This window comes from Pongo abelii, chromosome 11 (genome assembly GCF_028885655.2).
Source record: "Pongo abelii isolate AG06213 chromosome 11, NHGRI_mPonAbe1-v2.0_pri, whole genome shotgun sequence".
Classification (NCBI taxonomy): Eukaryota; Metazoa; Chordata; class Mammalia; order Primates; family Hominidae; genus Pongo; species Pongo abelii.
The window spans coordinates 125,011,327-125,030,525 of record NC_071996.2 but is presented as its reverse complement, the minus strand read 5'-3'; the positions used below and the strand labels follow the sequence as shown (position 1 = coordinate 125,030,525).

Sequence of the window (19,199 nt, the reverse complement as noted above, 5' to 3'; positions counted from 1 at the left end):
CCTTTCTTATGGAGTTGCTGTTGTTTCTCTGTTCTTTCCCCTTCTCCACCTGGGTGGTCTCTCTCCCATGAGTAATGGTAAGAGCAAGAAAAGCCACGGACGTAACAATGTGAATATGTAACCACATGACTTTATTGCCTGTTATATAGGTTCCAGATAACCGTTTTATTTTGTAACTCAAATTATTTCCTTTCCCAGTCTCCCCTGTGCAGTATCAAACTCTCCCCAACTCCTCTCTCAACCACCACCCTCTTAAGCTGAGCTAGTAGAACAAGTGAGGATCTGCCTGTAATTACTGCTTAATTCATTTGCATGTGGATGTTCTCATTATAATGTCATTAGCATGGGGAGGGAGTCTGGTTGCCAGAGCAACCAGGAGTGGGGCAGGTGCAGTTCAGCCTCAATTGGATTCTCTGCTCAATTTGGTCAAACTCCACCTGTATTCCTGGCTCTTATCACTCTTGTGCCTGCCAAAATGAAAACATTCCACAGTTACCCTCTTTATTTTGGCCATGTCTCCAGAATTTCTTGGTAACCTGTACAGTTCAGCTTGATTTTGCTAATAATCGCTTTTATTTTAACTAGCCATGCTCAGAGACTTTTTTTCCTCGTCTTTGCTGTCCAATATGGTAGCCACTTACCACATGTGGTTACTGAGCACTCAAAATAAGATTAATGTGAATTCAGATGTCCTATAAGTGTAATATAAACAAAGGTCCTCAAATACTTAATATAAAAAATGTAAAATATCTCATTAATAACTTCGTTAATCTTAAGTCTATGTTAAAATGGGAATATTTTGGATATATGGGGTAAAATAAAATATATTATTAAAGTTAATTTCTCCTAGTTCTTTTTACTTTTTAAATATGGGTGCTAAAACATTTAAGCTTACAAATGTGGCTTGCATATATGTTACACATTATATTTTTACAGGCAGCACTGTCCTAGATCATTAACTCCTCTTCCCAATCTCTCCTCTGATCAGTACTCCCATCTTAATCCACACAGACATTTTCAATAGCTGTTATCCTCTGCAGAGCCTCCACAGCTCATTCTTTCCGGATTGCCTTGCAATTTGCTTGTTTCAGCCATCATTTCATAAAGACTTTTAGAGGTTACGAAATTCAATTTTCCTATCAACACAGGAATTCCCTCGTACAACGGTGCTGATAGATGGTTAACCAGTGTTGGGGGCCACTACTTAACAGAACAGCAGATACAGAAAAACTCAAATTCTAAGACAGTTTTTCCTTATATTGACAAGAAATCTACTGTTTTTATAAAGTTACCTGCTGGCTGGGTGTGGTGGCACATGCCTGTAGTCTCAGCTACTCCGGAAGCAAGAGGTTCACTTGAGCCCAGGAGTTCAAAACCACCTTGGACAAGAGAGTGAGACCCTGTCTCAGAAAATGAATACATAAACAAATTTTTTTTAAAAGCTACCTGCTGCTTTTAGTTCTGCCCTTGGAACAAAATTGAGTGAGGGTGCTCCTCTTCCAGATGACAACTCTCCCTTCACTGGGGCACTGCCGTCATGGTCTGCCAAGCTTTGCTTATCTCTGTTAAACATTACCCACTCCCCTCAACAGTTTCTCGTAAGACATGGCCTCGAGGCTCAACCATTCTTGTGGCCCTCCCCAGATTTTTGTCATTTGTCAATGTCTCTGTAAAAATGTGGATTCTGGAAGTGGAGCCCCAGCTACAGTTGTGGAGCTGCTGTGGACCATCCCCTCTCTCCATCTGGACACTAGGGTTTGGTTTAGTGAACCTAAAACTGCATTTGATTTATCATCTTCTCTATCCTGTTGTTGAAACATGTTGAGCTTTTCATCCACTAAACTTAACAGATTTTTTCTCACATCAACTGATATAAAGTCACAGCTTCTTTATCATTGACTTATATAATTGACCTTCTAAAAATATAAACCCAGGACTTTATGTTTATCTTAGTAAAATTTCACTTTGGGGCTTTATTCTACTCTTCCAGTGCATGAAGAAAATTTTAAGTCTGGTTCTTGCTCAGTGAATTAGCTATTCTTCTCAGTTGTGTACCAAAGATGTGATAAACATGCTTTTGATGTCCTCTTAGTCACTGATAAGTGTGTTGAACTAGACAGAACCATCTTGCCCATTAAGATATGAGAGATTTTGTCAACTCTCTTTCTAAAATCAAGATAGATGATGATGTTATCTGATCAATTTATTCCACAGAAAATAATAGCAGTTAACAACTCTTTATTGGCCTACTATGTGGGCCAATTTTTTGTTTTTTTTTTGTACCAAGGTACGAGTTGAATTTAGTGTAACAATTCTGATGCCTGGACTGGTGCCATGGCTCACGCCTGTAATTCCAGAACTTTGGGAGGCCAAGGTGGGCAGATAGCTTGAGGTCAGGAGTTTCAGACCAGCCTGGCCAACATTGTGAAACCCTATCTCTACTAAAAATACAAAAATTAGCCTGGCATGGTGCTGCATGCTTGTAATCCCAGCTGCTCCGGAGGCTGAGGCAGGAGAATCACTTGAACCAGGGAAGTGGAGGTTGCAGTGAGCTGAGATCGTGCCACTGCATTCCACCCTGGGCGACAGAGTGAGACTTCATCTCAAAATTAAAAGAAAAAAAAAATTCTGATGTCTAATAATTACCTTTTCCTTCTCTACATTTTGCCAAGCTGTCTGTTTAATAATCTGTTAGGATTGTTAGGACATTTACCCAGAGATAATCATTAATCTTACCAGTTTGTAGTTTCTATAGCCTAGCCTTTTCACTCTTCAAATACGAAGATGCCATTTGTCACTGGCCAGTTTTTTCATATGTGTTTCATTCTCAATGTGTTTTAAAGACGATCAACCATGATTCCACAATTGCACATGTAAGTTGCCTTATTTTCTTGAGAGAGAGTTGGATTGTACTCAGAGATTTATAATCATTTAAGATTTCTCTTTGTTTTCATTTTTTTCCTTTCATCCTGGAGAAATTTTTTCTGCTTTAGTCAACACCATAGCCTGGCATCTAACACAGTATCTGATTATTGACTGCTTAAGTTTTCGATCTTTTCTCCTTCCTGTTTCTTATCAGTTAGAAAGTCCATCTCTTCATCTCAGTGAAAAAGAAGAAAAATTAAGTTATACAGGTCTTCTGCCTTCTCTCATTTAATATTAATATTAAAGCATCTTTCTCATCTTTCTAGCCATAATCAACAAATCTGTTCCTGTTTCATTTTCTGGAGACAAAAGGTAAATCTAATTTTATATACATAATTTTCATCAAGATGATGAAAATAGATTCCAGGAGGCACTTTCGGTTTCTTACAGTGAGTTTACTAATATTAATAGATCATTTGGAGCCTTTGTATAACTGTTTCTCCCCTCTACTCTGTATTTCCAACTTAAAAAAAAGTAGTCATATTAAATAAAAATTTTAGCAAATTGTTATCAGATTTGCTATAGAAACATCCCATTAAACTTTCAATTTAGGACTGATGCCTTTTTTGTAGCTTCTGCAGAAGTATATATTATTTTGATATTAACACATTTTATTAAATGGAGTAATTATCATGGAAAACATTATTCATTTAATTATTTGCTCAGGGTTTGCTCTGCTACCTATATTCATATATATATATGCCACAGTAGTTGGCAATAACTGAGTGGTTAGAATGGTCGAGTGTCATACATTGAAATGTTTTCTATGGCACTGCTACAGGGTCCCAGAGGAAACGTCCTAAGTATATGCTTTTGAAGAAGAGGATGATAAATTGTGACTACCTATGTTGCCATAAGGTAAGTGATTATGTATAATTGGTTGAATCTTGAAAGGTACTGTAAGCTATGCGTTTAGTGTTCTGCATTTATAAATGTTACAGCCACACTTAGATTGTATCTACTCCTGTAATGAGAAGGCAAACTGTGAAAGAGCAATTTGACTAATTCAGTCAAAATTATCATATCAATCATGTGGATATTTCAGAGAAAAGTTTTAAGTGCCTGGATTATAAAAATAATTACTTCATTTATCCATTCCCTTTTCTCTGTGCATATGAAGAGATAATCTGATAGACTATTTTTTTTCTTTTTAGAAAAAGATACTCATTTAATATTGGGAACTACCCAATATAATCTCTGAAAACCTTTCACAGTTTTGCATCTGGCTTCTTTTGATAAATATTATCTTCTCACTTTTATAGCAGTTTTTCCAAAGCAAAGAGCATCTTTTTCCAAACTTATTTGTCACTATAATACAAATTAAAAATTGAAGCATAATATTGTAGATTCCTTTCTCACAATATTTCAAAAACAGCCTTGAATTGAATTGGCTCATACTGGCTTACTTAACTCAGTTAAAACAAAAAAGAAACTAGATACTGATGGCAATTTTATTCATCTCTCAAATTTACAATAACCTTAAATTATTTTGCTTGATTTGTTTTTACACCAATCATTTAGTTTAATTTATCACTATACAAAATCTGAATAGGTTATCAAAGTACTGAAATATATAATTCTCTTAGAAAACATGTGATTCTGAGGTTGTACTTCTTTTTCCACCCAGTGAAAGATTTTGTTACAACCTGCAAGAGAATTTTCTTACCAAAAGATAGCAATGGGCTGACTAATTAAAAATGCATCCCTCTGTTGGTTTGCTTATTGCCTTGCTATCTGAAACATGCAGATCTGAGTGGGTTGCTTTATTTATGAAGACCCTCTAGCTGTGAGAGCTATGAATCCATAGTTTGCATTCACAAACATAATAAAGGTTAACATTATAATAAAAGTTACATACACAGAGTAGTTTGTGTTTTTTAATAAATTTGAGTTTTTAAACAAGTAATTTTGGAAAACAGACCTTTTTATATAAAATGTAAAATAGGATTCAGCTATTCTCCTTATAGAATTTTTACAGAAAATAAGGGATTTACATACAAAAACATCAAGTTGCATATGACCTGGTTCAATTTTTACTTTCTTTATAAATAGTAGAAAATTACCTTGAAGTGATTGAATATGAAACTTGATTCTTCCCCAAGGAAAATATGTGGAAATTGATAGAGCTAAGATTATGTTATTTTATTAGAGTTGAAAGGGACCATAAAGATGATCTAGATTAGAACGTAAGGCTTAAAGAGATGCATCTACTTGTCCAACATCAAACAATACAGAATCTAGGGCTCTTGCCTTCTAATGTGATATTCCTTTCATTATTTAACATGTTTTTGTAGTACCCTGAGCTAACTTGTTTGATTTCCATGTTCCGCTTTGTTATATCTTAAGCATAATACGCTTTCTGTTAATTAAGATTGTATTGTCTTTGTTTGGAAGAGAGCAATTTTGACTGATGTCTGTATTTCAATGTAAATTTCAGATGTGAAAAGATGTGAAAAGAAGCTGTGGCTCACGCTGATAGCCAGGCAAAGAGACAGCTTGCACACATGTACACACATACACCCACACATTCTGCAACAGGTAAAATCTAACATAAAATATCTAAATATAAAAACAAATTAATCTCTGCAAGAGACAGTTTATGGGAAGGAAATGATTCCCTATGGACTAACAGTGCAGCCATCTTTGGTAAGACTAATAACAATGTGGAGAAGATGGAACCTTTTTACACTGTTGGTGGGAATATAAATTAGTACAGCCATTATAGAAAACCGTATGGAAGTTCCTCACAAACTGCAATTAGAATCACCATGTTATCCAGAGATCCCACTTCTGGGTATTTATCCAAAAGGTTTGAAATCAGTATGTCTGCACTCCTATCTTCATTGCAACATTATTCACAATACCCAAGTTATGGAATCAACCTAAGTGTCCATCAATAGATGAATGGATAATGAAAATGTGGCATGTATTCAGAACGAAATACTATTCAGCCCTTTAAAAGAAGGAAATTCTGTCATTTGCAACAGTGTGGGTGGAATTGGAGAACATTATGCTTAGTGAAATAAGCCAGGCACAGAAAAACAAATACTGAATATTTTCATTTATATGTGGAATCTAAAACAATCAAACTCATAGAAGCAAAGAGTAGCATGATGGTTACAGAGCCTGGGGGGTTGGGAGAATAAGAAAATGTTGAGACCAGGTGCGGTGGCTCATGCCTGTAATCCCAGCACTTTAGGAGGCCAAGGCAGATGGATCACTTGAGGCCAGGAGATTGAGACCAGCCTGGCCAACATGGTGAAACCCCGTCTCTACTAAAAATACAAAAATTAGCCAGGTGTGGTAGTGTGTGCCTGGGATCCCAGCTACTCTGGAGGTTGAAGCAGGGGAATCGCTTGAACCTGGGAGCCAGAGGTTGCAGTGAGCCAAGATCGTGCCACTGCACTCCAGCCTGGGTGACAGAGCAAGACTCGGTATAAAAAAAAAAAAAAAAAAGAAAAGAAAATGCTTGACAAAGGGTGCAAAATCTCAGTTAGACAGGAGGAATGTGTTTTTTTTTAATTGATTGCATAGCATGGTTAATATAATTAATAATAATGTATTGCACATTTTGAAATTACAACAAGAGTAAATTTCAAATGTTTTCATCCCAAAAAATGATAAGCATTTGAGGTGATAGATATGTTAATTAACTTAATTATTCAACATTGTATTCATAAGTCATAACATCACTTTGTACCCCATAAATATATACAATTATAAATTGTCAATTTATAATAAAAGAACAAAGAAAAAAGACTAATAACAAATGGAAACAGTACTCTTCAGTAGAAAAGTACTTGTGAGACTCTTTTAAAAATCTTTCAATTATATTAAATAATAAAAATGTATGGTTCTTTTTTTTAATGATTTACTGAAATTACCTGTGACTTCACCCATTGAATCACAAATTAAGGTGCAAAAATATTAACAGCAACCAATTATTTTGTGTCAAGCACTCTGTTTATGACTTTATATAGAGTGTCTCACTTAGTTCTTACAACAGTCCTGAGTTAGTCACTATTGTTAGCCCCATTTTAGAGATGAAGAAACTGAAACTCTCATGTAGACATACATTTCCCTGCTAGAATGTAATAAAAGTAAAGAGAATTACTGTGTGCGAGATGAGAAGCAGAAAACATGAGAGCTGAGAAGAGCTGAATTCAAATGGTCAATAAGGGTCTTCCAAATGACTCCCTCCCCTATTTTGGCCTTAAAGCACTGAAATCAAATGTGAGTCTCAATAAAGTTACAAATCACATGTCATGGGCAATCAAATCTACTCTCAAATGGTCAAAACCGCCAACATTACATCTGTGTGTGAGTCTTCTATGCCATATCCAAGAAGAAATCAATTTTTAGGTAATGCTTAATTCTGAGAATATTTTTAAAGGTCAGCCAATACTAAATTATCTTTGATTCCTGGAAAAAGTGAGAACAAAGGTAAAAATGGAAAAGCCCCAGCTTCTCTAAACCTCATTTTAACCACCAGTTGGCTATTCAAAACCATCAAACTTTTAAGCACAGTTGCTAACAATCAGCTAAGCTATTTGTGTTTGTTTGGGGATTTATGCCTTTCCTCTCTTTGTTGGGGGCAAATAACCAGCTAGAAGCAGCAGCAAATGTCTGCAGCTTTGGAAAACAGTCCTCAAGCTCCTGATATCCAAAGTTGACTGCAGAGACAATAAGAAATGTAATGAGATATTCTGTTTACAGAAGTGGGCACATTTGTCCAATGTGATATAACCACAAGTCCATTCACTTTCGCGTGGCAGCAAGCAAGTAACTTCTTGAAAATTTAAATTTGTTTCTTCAATGGCTATAATGATTGGACCCCATAAAGAAAGTCAATGCAAATTCTATGTGAGCACAGAAAAAAAGTAAACCTCCCAAAGTTTTGGGAAATTTTTCACCATCAGCTACTTTAATTTTATTTCATGGATTAGTTACAGACTAATCATTTAAGAAAATATATATAGGGAAATATCCCTCTATATTGTATACATTCCAAAACTTATTTTTATGGTTATTATTTTCCAAATGAAATACACTGAACATACATGAAAAAAAAATATGTATTCCATGGTAAAGAAACAAAGAGAAATTTAATAATATGGATTTAAAAAAGAAAATCAATAACTTATCTTGAGGCTTAAAGAGGCAATTGTATACAGGTGCTGACTTTAATTAAGTCTATTTTTTCTTTAGTAACCAACATCCTTCCCCCTCCTTTATATAAATTGCTTTTATTCTGAGTTAGAAGCTAAGAAGTATTACTTAGCAGGCATATTCTTTGGAAATAATGAACCTCTGTGGCTTACAGAGTATTTCTGGGTTTGTGTGAGTTTGTGCCTGTGTGTGCACATGTGTGATATTTGTACAGATAATCTCCAGGTACACTTTGTATTGAAATACACCAAACCAACCCAAATTGAATTCTAAAGACCAATATTATTCTTGGCGTTACCTTACTAAAGAAGACAACTTACTAAAAGCCTATATCTATCCATAACCAAGTATAATTTATTGGGAGTTTCCAGAGCTTTAAAATACCAATTCCGAGTTCTATTTCATTTATTCCCAACAATTTCATCATTTTGAAAATTAATCAACCGTCAAAAAAGTTGAACACTAAATGATACTAGATTTAAATTATGCATGTGTTTTATCAGAATACGAATAGCAAAACATATTACAGAATTATAAATAGGTAAATTATCTTTGAAAAAGAATCTATGTAAACTGAGTAATCAATAATATAATATGGCTTTAATTTTAAATGTTAAAAGCTTTACTATCTTTGCCACTCTTCAGTCGTGTGTGTGTGTGTGTGTGTGTACACATAATTTCCCAGCCTTCTTGCCTTCTTTGCATTTCATAGCCTTTTCTATTTTTATACTAAGTATTAAAAAGAAGCACTGTTTTTAGAGATTAGCTATGTTCAGCAAAAAAAAAAATCACGAAATTATTTTCTTGGTAATTATTAGCTTTATGCTTAACAAGTTTAAGGCATTGGTGAATCAAACATTCGCCAAACATTCCTCATGGATTTGCCAAGCATCTGTGTTAACATCCCAAATAAGCTCCAGGGTTATAAAGTTATTTGCTCAGGTTTATTGGTTATACTCTTGCCCCTGAATAACTACTGCTGCTTGCCTTTTGCCTTGCTAGATGAGAAACTCAATTGTTGCAAGAGACAGACAGCAAAACAGACAATTTATATAGGTAGATAAACCATAATATTCAAATTTATATCATTCACAGTTTTTACTTTCATACCTTCTTATCTCCAATAAAAGAAACCCAGAAATAGAAACACAAGAAAAGTAAAACTTGAGTATGGCTAATGTAAAAAGTTCATTTTAGTATATTATTATCTTATAACATTTAAATATTTTAGGTGACATGTGCCTTAATTGAGACAGAAGAAAATATATTTTATTTCTAGTGACAAGGTGAAAATAATCTCTTTATTTTTAGAGAATATCAGGTTGCTGGTAGTTTTAGTGAAAACTTGGAACATTTTGTATAAAGATCCTGTAACTTTAGCTGATCAGGAATATGAAGTCAAATTTAAGAGACTCTATAATCAGAATGCAGATGGCACCAACTAAAAACAAAGTAATTAAAATAAGGCCTATGTCTCAATTCAGGCTCTTTTTCTAGAGATCAAAACCTAATTTGTATTAATGACCTATCTGACTCTTCAGGGAAGTAATGCACTATTACAAATAGAAAGGTCTTAAAAGTGTGGCTTCGTATTATAAGATGCAACCTCCCTTCAATGATAAGACATTAAATTATACAGGGTGAAATCTGTACAAAGTAATAAGCAGAACATTCCTCCTGCTTCTCTCCAACTAGCAAAAACAAATGTTCCCAAGTAATTTTAGGAAGAGATGTTAGTACTTACAGGTCAGCTAAGAGTCAGTCAATCCAAGAAAGGGAAAGCTAGACACATCGGATCACTCACATTAGGATAAAAACTAGGGCTATTCTTGGGCTCCAACCCCTGTTAAAGTACAGCAAGGGTGCTTTATTCTTTGCCTCAACAAGTCTTGGAATGCTTGACTTCCAGGATGATTTTACATTACATTGGTGCTAGGCTGCAGATGTGGGGGTTTGGTATATGTGTTTGCATTTTTGTGTGTGTTTGAGAAAGCAGTTTCTGAAGGAGCTATGCACCAAAACTCTCCCACTAATAGTCTCCCACCCCCAGCTTTTGAAGAATCCCTTGTGTTTCTGCCACCCCTCGCTTTTTCCATCTAAATGTGGTGCTGGGCCTCAGGAGGTCTTGGCACACAAAGATTCTATCCAAGGCTGTCACTTGACTGACAGCAAAAAGGTTGCAGGAAAATGGACAGTGGTGTGTAGGTGGACATGGAAAAAGCAAAGAACTGAGCAGATTAAGTCAGAATACAGCAAGAGGAAGGTTCTAAATCACAGATCATTCCAGACTTAGAGCTAGCCCACGGTGATTGTTAACCATGTGAAGTAATTATGTATAAGAGCTTTAAAGCCGGCTAATCTTATTCTTAATCTAAGTCAGGTTTTTAAAACAAGTACCCTAGTTTATAAATAGATGGCTATCTATAACACATACATACACATATTGTAAAGTGCCAAAAGAAGTGTATTGCTAAAGAAAGCTAGAGTTGGGAAGACCCAAAGCACCCTGAAGATCCTCACTACTTTTGCAATTCATTATGATTTCTACCTGTGCAATGATTTCTGCATTACAAATTTAGTTCACTCAGTATCTTAACCAGGGTGATCTGTAAATAATACGGACACAACTAGGCATTTATCAGAGTATTTTAAATTGCAACAATCCGAATGAAAACTATACAAGTTTCAGATGAGAACATAATGAGACACGAAGGAAATGGGGCCAGCTTTCCTGAGCTGCAGCAAACTGACCATTTAATGGAACAGACTTGATTAATTTTCTGCCAGTGTTCAATTATCTGTGATAGGTGTCTAATGTAACATAAATAGGCAAGTTGAAGTTGCAGCCATGGGACCTTACTCTTAAAGTATGTTGGAATCGCTCTCATAATCACCTGTGTATGTTTTGGTTCCAATTTATTTTAAATCAGAGCTGTAGGAGAGAAAGGTGATAGAGATGAAAAGGGTGGTTCTATACATGTTAATCCTGAATGTCAAAGAGAAGCATTAAATTTCAGGAGATAAATCCTGTAATATTTATCATGTACAAAGAAAGACATACTAAACTGGGACAACATAACCTCCAATTCAGCCAGAGATGGCTAAGGGTGTTCTTTCTTAAAAAGCTACTTTTAAGCTGGATGCAGTGGCTCATGCCTTTAATCCCAGCACTTTGGGAGACCGAGGCAGGCAGATCACTTGAAGTCAGGAGTTTGGGACCAGCCTGGCCAACATGGTGAAAGCCTGTCTTTACTAAAAATACAAAAATTAGCTGGGCATGGTGGCAGGTGCCTGTAATCCCATCTACTCGGGAGGCTGAGACAGGAGAATTGCTTGAACCTGGGAGGCGGAGGGTGCAGTGAGCTGAGATCGCATCAGTGCACTCCAGCCTGAGGAACAAGAGTGATATTTCATCTCAAAAAAAAAAAAGCTACTTTTATATAGAACCACAGATTTAAATAATCAATGGTGTGGAAATATCATCCTCTATATTTTAATGCCTTATTTTTAACTCCTTCTTCTGCAAAAGAAAAATCTTTGGTGCGTATACATACGGAGTTGAATATGAAGAAAAACAAATGGTTGAACTGAGATACTTTAAATGTCAGTTTGAGTCAAATGATCTGTTACTAACTGAATTTCTTTTTACCTTCTTACTTCAAATAACACATTGTTTGCCTGAATTAAGCCCATTTATTTGTGCAGAGATAGTCAAGGTCAAAGAGAAAGTGATTCCACTTATCACTTTACATTGTAAAGTTCTATGACATATCTTTGTCTATAGACTCCTGAGTTAACACTTATTTTAGATAAATTCTTCATTGTTTTTAAATGTAACATGTCCAGAAAGTCCCCCAAAAATGTCAGTTTTAACCAAACCATATTTATAAATGTCACTTTGGTATTTCTGTATTTAGAGAGTTTATGTCCAACCGATTTTAATAAGGTTTCACTAATTTACTCTGGAGCCAAATACTATATAATTTAGGAAAAAACCTATACTATGTTTCTTGGTTTTCACTGAGTTCCCTCTTTAGTCCATTTGAATAAATGGTCAAAAGGCATAATCTTTAGCAGCGAAAAGGCTTTTCTTATTTACTAACTGGTACCAATGGTGAGATTAAAGAAATAAGATATAAATATGATTTCAAAAGTAACATTTTCTTTATAAGTACACTTATTCCATTATCTAAGCAAGCATTTAAAGGATTTGTACTGTGCATAAAGAAATGCATTATCTGTCATTTTAGACATCTTTAGAATATTCAGAGATCTTCTGAAATTACAAAATATTTGTTTGGAACATAAGTGCTTTGTAAATGCTTTAGATTATGACGGGGAAAGGAAAAGTTAGGTTTCCAAACTTACATTGTCATTGTGTAGTAAATCATAAATTATGTTCATAGTCATATTATTTTCTTTCTTACAACATTGTATCGTAATTACACATTGTTTTTCAGAATACTATTGCAATACCTCTATAAATTGGTGCTCTGATTGGACAATTATTTCTCTCTTAAGAGTGGCAAAAATGGCTGGTGGCTTATGCCTGTAATCCCAACACTTTGGGAGGCCAAAGCAGGAGGATCGCTTGGGACCAGGAGTTGAAGAGTAGCCTGGGCAACACAGTAAGACCCTACCTTTACAAAAAAATTTAAAAAATTAGCTGGGCATGGTGGCATGTGCTTGTAGTCCCAGTTACTCAGGAGCCTGAGTTGGGAGGATCACTTGAGCCCTGAAGGTAGAGGTTGTAGTGAGCCAGGATCGCACCACTGCAATCCAGTCAGCCTGGGTGACACAGTGAGATTCTGTCTCAAAAAAAAAAAAATGTGGCTAAAAAAATTGTGCCAGCTTTATTTTATTCATACATATATCACACATGTATCACATATAGTATTCATTTTTCATCATAAGACAACTATAATTCCAAAGCTCTTTTGATAACCGCAAAGTAACATGGCTATTAAATATTAAAGTGTTTAATAGCTAAAATATTTAATATCTGGGGCTTGCAGCTTTGTGTTGGCATTTTGAGTTAGAATGAGTGAACCTCAGCTCAGAGGTGTTATATTGAAAGGTTTCAAGTAAAAAGCATTTTACACTTCTTTTGGGGAACGGCTTTCATGCCTAAAACATAAAATTGTTCTGATGTTTAACTCATTTTCTCAATGCAGCCAAAAAGAGATGCAAATTATCTCCTCTAATTTCTCCTCCAGAAGGACACATTGTCTCTGCAAAATGTTCCTGAGAAGGATCTAGAGTTATTAGAGAACTGAACTGAGCATCTTGGCACATGCCTTCTCTGTCTCTCCTCCTCCATCTTGGGCCTCTGGTGGTGGAAAGGTCCCTGATGATTTCTGGCCCCCACAACCCTGTGCGGTGGATATCACATATGGTCATGACTAGGAAGAAATCTTTTTTTTTTTTTTTTTTTGAGATGGAGTCTCACTCTGTTGCCAGGTTGGAGGGCAGTGGCTCGATCTTGGCTCACTGCAATCTCCGCCTCCTGAGTTCAAGCGATTCTCCTGCCTCAGCCTCCCAAGTAGCTGGGATTACAGGCACCCACCACCTTGCCCAGCTAATTTTTGTATTTTAATAGAGACGGGGTCTCACCACGTTGGCCAGGATGGTCTCGATCTCCTGACCTCTTCCTCATGTGGGATTTGGTACATAGTAGACACTGAAGAAATGTTTGTTAGAACCGAGTAAAATTCACGGACGGCATCAAATGAAGTTTTAGAAAAGCCTTGCTCCCTTGAGAACTGCAACCTTCCTGTCTGCCCCACCTCACCTCAGTGATGCAAAAGAGACTATTATTCTAAGTGAAGTAACTCAGGAATGGAACACCAAACATCCTAAGTTCTCACTGATACATGGGAACTAAGCTATGAGGATGCAAAGGCATAAGAATAATACAATGGACTTTGGGGACTTGGGGGGAAGATGGGAGGGGCAAGGGATAAAAGACAACAAATACAGTGCAATGTATACTGCTCGGGTGATGGGTGCACCACGATCTCACAAGTCTCCACTAAAGAACTTACTCATGTAGCTAAATACCACCTATACCCCAACAACTTATAAAAAAAAATGAAACAAACAAAAAAAGGCCTCTTGCTTTGTCTTGCTCTCTCATCCTCTTGATGCATGAAGACCTGAGCTCTGCAGCCATTTTTTTTTTCACACTCAGGTGTAAAGGGCTCATAAGTGTCCTGCTTCTTATTTGCATAACAAACAGCATCAAAGCCTTGACATCAAAGCATGAACTCTCCAGTTGGGTTTCCTGGGGGCTTCCGGAAGCCCACCAATTGTTGTGTCAAATTAGTATATTTAAGATGCAGTAGCTTGTGGTAGAAGCATTTTCTAACAACGGTGGGAATTTCATTAGGTAGAGCTTTGGTTATTTATTACCACTTGGTTGTGGGACTCTGGATTCCTCACACCTTCTTTCACTTATTTTTTACACTATTCTACTTGAAGACAAGCATAGCCTCTAGGTCCAAATCCAGTGGAATTACCTAGGAATATAAAAGTTGGATGTCAGCTGTGATAAATCAACAATAAAAGAAGAGAAGAATTTAGAATTTATTTCCCTTCCCTACTCTAGGAGTTGATAAAATAAAGCATCTTTTTCTCATGGAGCACAAAAGGTAAATCATAGTGCTTGGTTTCCTTGTGGAAGGAAAAATTCAAGCTGAACAAATGATTTCTCATTTCACAATGTGAATGCTTATTAATTAAATATTATTTTAGAGAAACAATAGCCAAGCATGGTGGCTCATGACTATAATCCCAGCACTTTAGGAGGATGACGTAGGAGGATTGCTTGAGCCCAGGATTTTGAGACCAGCCTGGGCAACATGGTGAAACCCCATCTCTACTAAAAATACAAAAAATTAGCCAGGTGTGGTGGCACACATCTGTAGTTCTAGGTATCTGGGAGGCTGAGGTGAGAATATTACCTGAGCCTGGGGAGAGTGAGGCTGTGGTGAGCCATGATCACACCACTGCAATCCAGCCCGGGAGACCCGAGTGAGACCCTGTCTCATAAAATAAAAATAAAAATGAGTAATAACAGCTGACTAACACACGCCAGGTACTATACCAGAAGCTCTATAACATTCATTCAGTATTTAGAAGAACCATATAATGTTAACTATCTACAATTTATAGATGAGAAAACCATATCTCAGAGAGGTCAAGGAACTTAAAGACACACAGCTAGAAAAAGCCCAGCTAAAGTATCAAATTGGGGTTGTCTGAATTGAAAGTTCTGGTTCTCTAAAAGAGAACTCAGGGAATCATTGGAGCACTATGGGCAGGTTCCATTTTATTCACAAAAAATCCACCAGGATGCCTAAAAAAGCAGAGCTGATTCATCTTCTTATTCTCTCTGTCTCTCCAGTCTTTCATACACCCTCCCTATCACTATTTGTCTACAGGTCAAAGGCTCCTTTCTCTTTACTTTGGTGAAATTGGCCCTCCACATAGAGGTGGAAACCCTGGGATGCTTGGTGCTATTTACAAACGTCTTTTACAGATTAAAAACACCTTTGGAATTCAATCTTAATTCAATTCAGCATTTACAAGGTAGTTCGTAGCTCAAAGGTTTGTGGTAGGCACTGTATAAAAAAAAGTATATCATTGTTTTCGGATTATTCAATTACTATTTTCATTAAGTGTGTAAGCAGATATGTTTTGACATGTTTCTTAGTGGATTCAAAATAACCCCAAATTTTTACAGTAGTAAGAGACTTGTTTTACTCGAGTAAAGCAATTTTATTTTAAAATTAGGTGATTTTAGGTACTTTTTAAAGGTATGATACTCCATTGTATCCTTATGACTCCGTTGATGTGTTGTGAACAGTCTCCAACATTTGAAAACTCCAGGATGTCTTCCTATAATGTGGGGGGTTTTCTGCATTGATGATGGACAAAGGCCACTATCATTTTTAAAATTTTGCCTTACTCTTCAAGGAATCATATCTGCTAGGTTAGAACACCTTTGCTCTGGGTAGTCACAATGGACAGAGAAATTTTTAGCAGCTCATTTCTGTTCTGCAACCCAGAAATGATTTAAAGAGGAAGTTATAGTTCAGTTTTTCCAAGTTAGCATTTCCTGCTTCTTGGTTCTCCTGATTATCGGGCTGCCTTGGGTCCTGAACTAAAACATAGGAAGAAAAAAGGGAAAGTCAGTGAATGTACTCTAGCAAATGATGCCTTGCTTTCAGGCAGCTGTGTCTGGAAAGACTTTGTTTAATATTCGATGTGCATATCCTGGGGAAAAAAACGGTACATGTTTTAGAAATTTTACTGTTTATAACAATGCAGGCAGGCAGTTTCCCATTTCAGCCACAGATAGATACATGCAACACTCAAGCTCCTGCAGAGAGGCAACCAGCATCTATTGTTTAAAAAGGTTTCAAAAAGAATTCGGATTATTCTTTTCTCTTTTGAATCTGTGTGCCAAATGACAGGGACCAATATTCGTCTTCTTTTTCTGTAAAACTCAGAAAGATACATGAAAGAACCTAGAACTGCATTTCTTAAAGGGATTTAGTGCAGTTATTTTAAATAATTTATGCACGCACACACACATACATATATCCCCCGAGTACATATTTTTTCCCTTTTTACTTGTGTGCAATCAGTAGCTACAATAACTGCAATCCACTTCTTTGGACTGTGACATTTAAGCAAATCTTGTATCTAGAAACCGAAATGCCCAGAGTCTCGCACAAGCTGTTCCTCCGGGCCACCAACTCACAGAGCCGCCGCCCAGGGCCTCGGCACGCGAGCTCATCTTGTGTAAAAGTAAAAGTTGCTCATGTCATTAGCTCGGCTCTGAGTTTGCATGAGAAACCAGCGCAGCTCTCGAGCCAAGGGGGAAACCACGATCTGCTGCGGAGCCCAATGACCTGAAACTGTAGCAGTGACTCGAGACCTGTCCTCTCCTCGACGTCGCCCTACACCCCTCCCGTTTTATTTAGGATCCGCTTTTCCGAGAGCAGCCACTCAGGCAACCCCCGGAAGGTTTGTTAGGAGTTTCTCCTTGAAACGCTTTCCGATTCCATCTTTTGAAATCCAGCAGGCAAGAGTCACGACAGACTCCAGGACCTCTTGAGCGCTGCCCGCAGCCCCACGGTAGGAGTAGCCCTAGTGCACGAGACTTGGCGGTGGCTGAAAAGCTCGCCCAACCGCACGCACCACCTCTCTGCGGGGTTGCGGGTTGCGGGTTGCGGTCTTAGTCCGCTCGCCCTTCCTCCGGGACCGCACACTCCCGCATCTGGCCGGCAGGTGGCGCAGTTGGCTCACGATGAGTTGCGGCCGGGCTGGAGAGGCTCCTCCACCTCCCCGCGGCTTCCCGGCCGCCGGAACCCAGGCTCCCCAGGAAAACTCGGCCCTGCTCTGGAGGGAGTCAGAGGAGGGGCGGCCTGGGAAGGCGAAGGGAGACCTCATTGCTAGGAATCAGTGCTCCCGCCAACGCCTGGGGAAATGCACCGAGTGGCGTTGGGGACCGGTCCCTGGGACACCGGCTGCGCTGCCTTCGCCAGACCGCTCTTAGGTGGCCGCGTCCACGGCTCGGGCATCGGGAAAAGACCACAGCCCGATGGTGCCAGTGCCCCCGGGGCCGGAGCAGCCGGGCGGGGCTCTGCGGGTCCTCCTTCTCGCCGTCTTCTCCCGGGTCAGGGAGGGCAGTCCCGGCTAGGTCGGAGCGGAGAGTCGCAGCAGCCGCTCCGGGCAGCTTCCCAGTCCGGGTCTGCCTTGTCTGTGCAGCTGCAAGTCTCCGCACCCACACTTAAGCCTTTCGCTTCTACCCCACCGCTCCCGGACAGGCTAGGCCCAGTTCCAGGGACTCCCCCCCAATCCTGCCCCCGGGAAATCCACAACTGGTTTCCTGCAGCCCAAGGCCATCTCGGGGCGTCCTGGGCCCTGGGCGAGGTCCACGGCATGTGCAGGGGGACGGGGCCGGGGGGGACTTCGTTACGGCTAGAAAGTCATTCTTTCAGTCTCTGGAGACAGTGACGGAGCCCTGCTGCGGGCTGGACGTTGGGGACCAAGTAGGTCCCCGCTCTCCAGGCATCAGGGGAGCCAGGAAAGAAGCGAGTTATAGAGCCACAAAACTCCCCGCAAAGAGTATTTCAGAGGGGGAAGCGCCGTAAAGACGAAACAGGGCAAAGTGGCAGAGGGTGGCGGTGGCAGGCGCGCGTGTGCAGCTCAGCCCGGGCGCGCTGGACGCAGACACGTCGACCCTCCTAAAGAAGCAACCGCAGGTCAATTTAGACTTCTTTTATTTCAATAAAAGAGCGTTTTCCTCCATCTTAAACCGCCCGTGGTGGGAGAAAAGGTTGCCAACCTCTTCTCTGGCTCCCCTCGGTCAATTCCGAGCTTTTCGAAGGTCCCTCCGCCGTCCAGGGGCTCGACCTTCGAGGTGACGTGGGGGATCCCGCTGGCTCCCTCCGGCAGGCGGGAGGCGGGGACCCGGCCGTGGTCGCCCCCTCGAGCCCCGGGAGACCGCGCGCCCCGTGGAGCCCGGAGGGGGCGGAACCCTGGGGCGGGCCCTGAGCGGTGAAGGCGGGGCCTCGGCCGCCCCGTCTGCGCCGCCATTGGCCGCGAGCCCCGGACTGGCGGGCTCACGTCACCGGCCGGGCCCGCCCCCTTGGCAATGTCTTCAGCCCTCTGCTCTCCTAACTTAAGCATTTATTCCACTGGGATAGAAGCGGCAGGAGCAGCGTTGGCACCGGCGAACCATGGCTGGGATTTTCTATTTCGCCCTCTTTTCGTGTCTCTTCGGGATTTGCGACGCTGTCACAGGTTCCAGGGTGTACCCCGCGAATGAAGGTAAGAGCGGGGACGGCCTTTCTGTGGTCGGGGACAGCGAGGGGCCATCGCGGGTGAGGGGTCCTCAGGAGCGCAGGGCCAGGTGGTGCGGGGGGAGCCCAGCGTGAATGGTGCGTCCCGATTCGGGAGAAGGGGGCTGAGGCGAGGGGATCGGCGAAGGCGCAGCGGGGAATCGCCGGACAGCCTGCCCCGAGGCGGTGACCCGTGCACGCGGCGGGTCTGTCCAAGTTTGTAACGAAAGGCCAAAGTTTATCAGCATCCGC

At 39.7% G+C, this 19,199-nt stretch overlaps 1 protein-coding gene and 1 long non-coding RNA gene across 3 annotated transcripts in view; one reads left to right on the top strand and one right to left on the bottom strand.

The window, feature by feature from the left end:
- Positions 1 to 10,155, bottom strand: part of LOC129058141 (uncharacterized) — a 70,273-nt gene extending 60,118 nt beyond the window's left edge. The window contains exons 1-2 of the long non-coding RNA XR_008523031.1: positions 9,839 to 10,155; positions 1,293 to 1,379 (exon numbers count right to left, since the gene is read on the bottom strand). This is a non-coding gene — a long non-coding RNA (uncharacterized LOC129058141). The remainder of the gene's footprint in view (positions 1 to 1,292; positions 1,380 to 9,838) is intronic.
- A 6,956-nt stretch (positions 10,156 to 17,111) lies between these two features.
- Positions 17,112 to 19,199, top strand: part of EPHA4 (EPH receptor A4) — a 147,882-nt gene continuing 145,794 nt past the window's right edge. Inside the window, exons 1-2 of one of the 2 annotated variants that reach the window (XM_054549896.2) lie at positions 17,112 to 17,238; positions 18,813 to 18,936. In XM_054549896.2, the coding sequence (XP_054405871.1) occupies positions 18,846 to 18,936 (91 nt within the window). In that variant the 5' untranslated portion in view covers positions 17,112 to 17,238; positions 18,813 to 18,845. The remainder of the gene's footprint in view (positions 17,239 to 18,812; positions 18,937 to 19,199) is intronic. The other variant, XM_024243504.3, reaches the window with a different exon arrangement.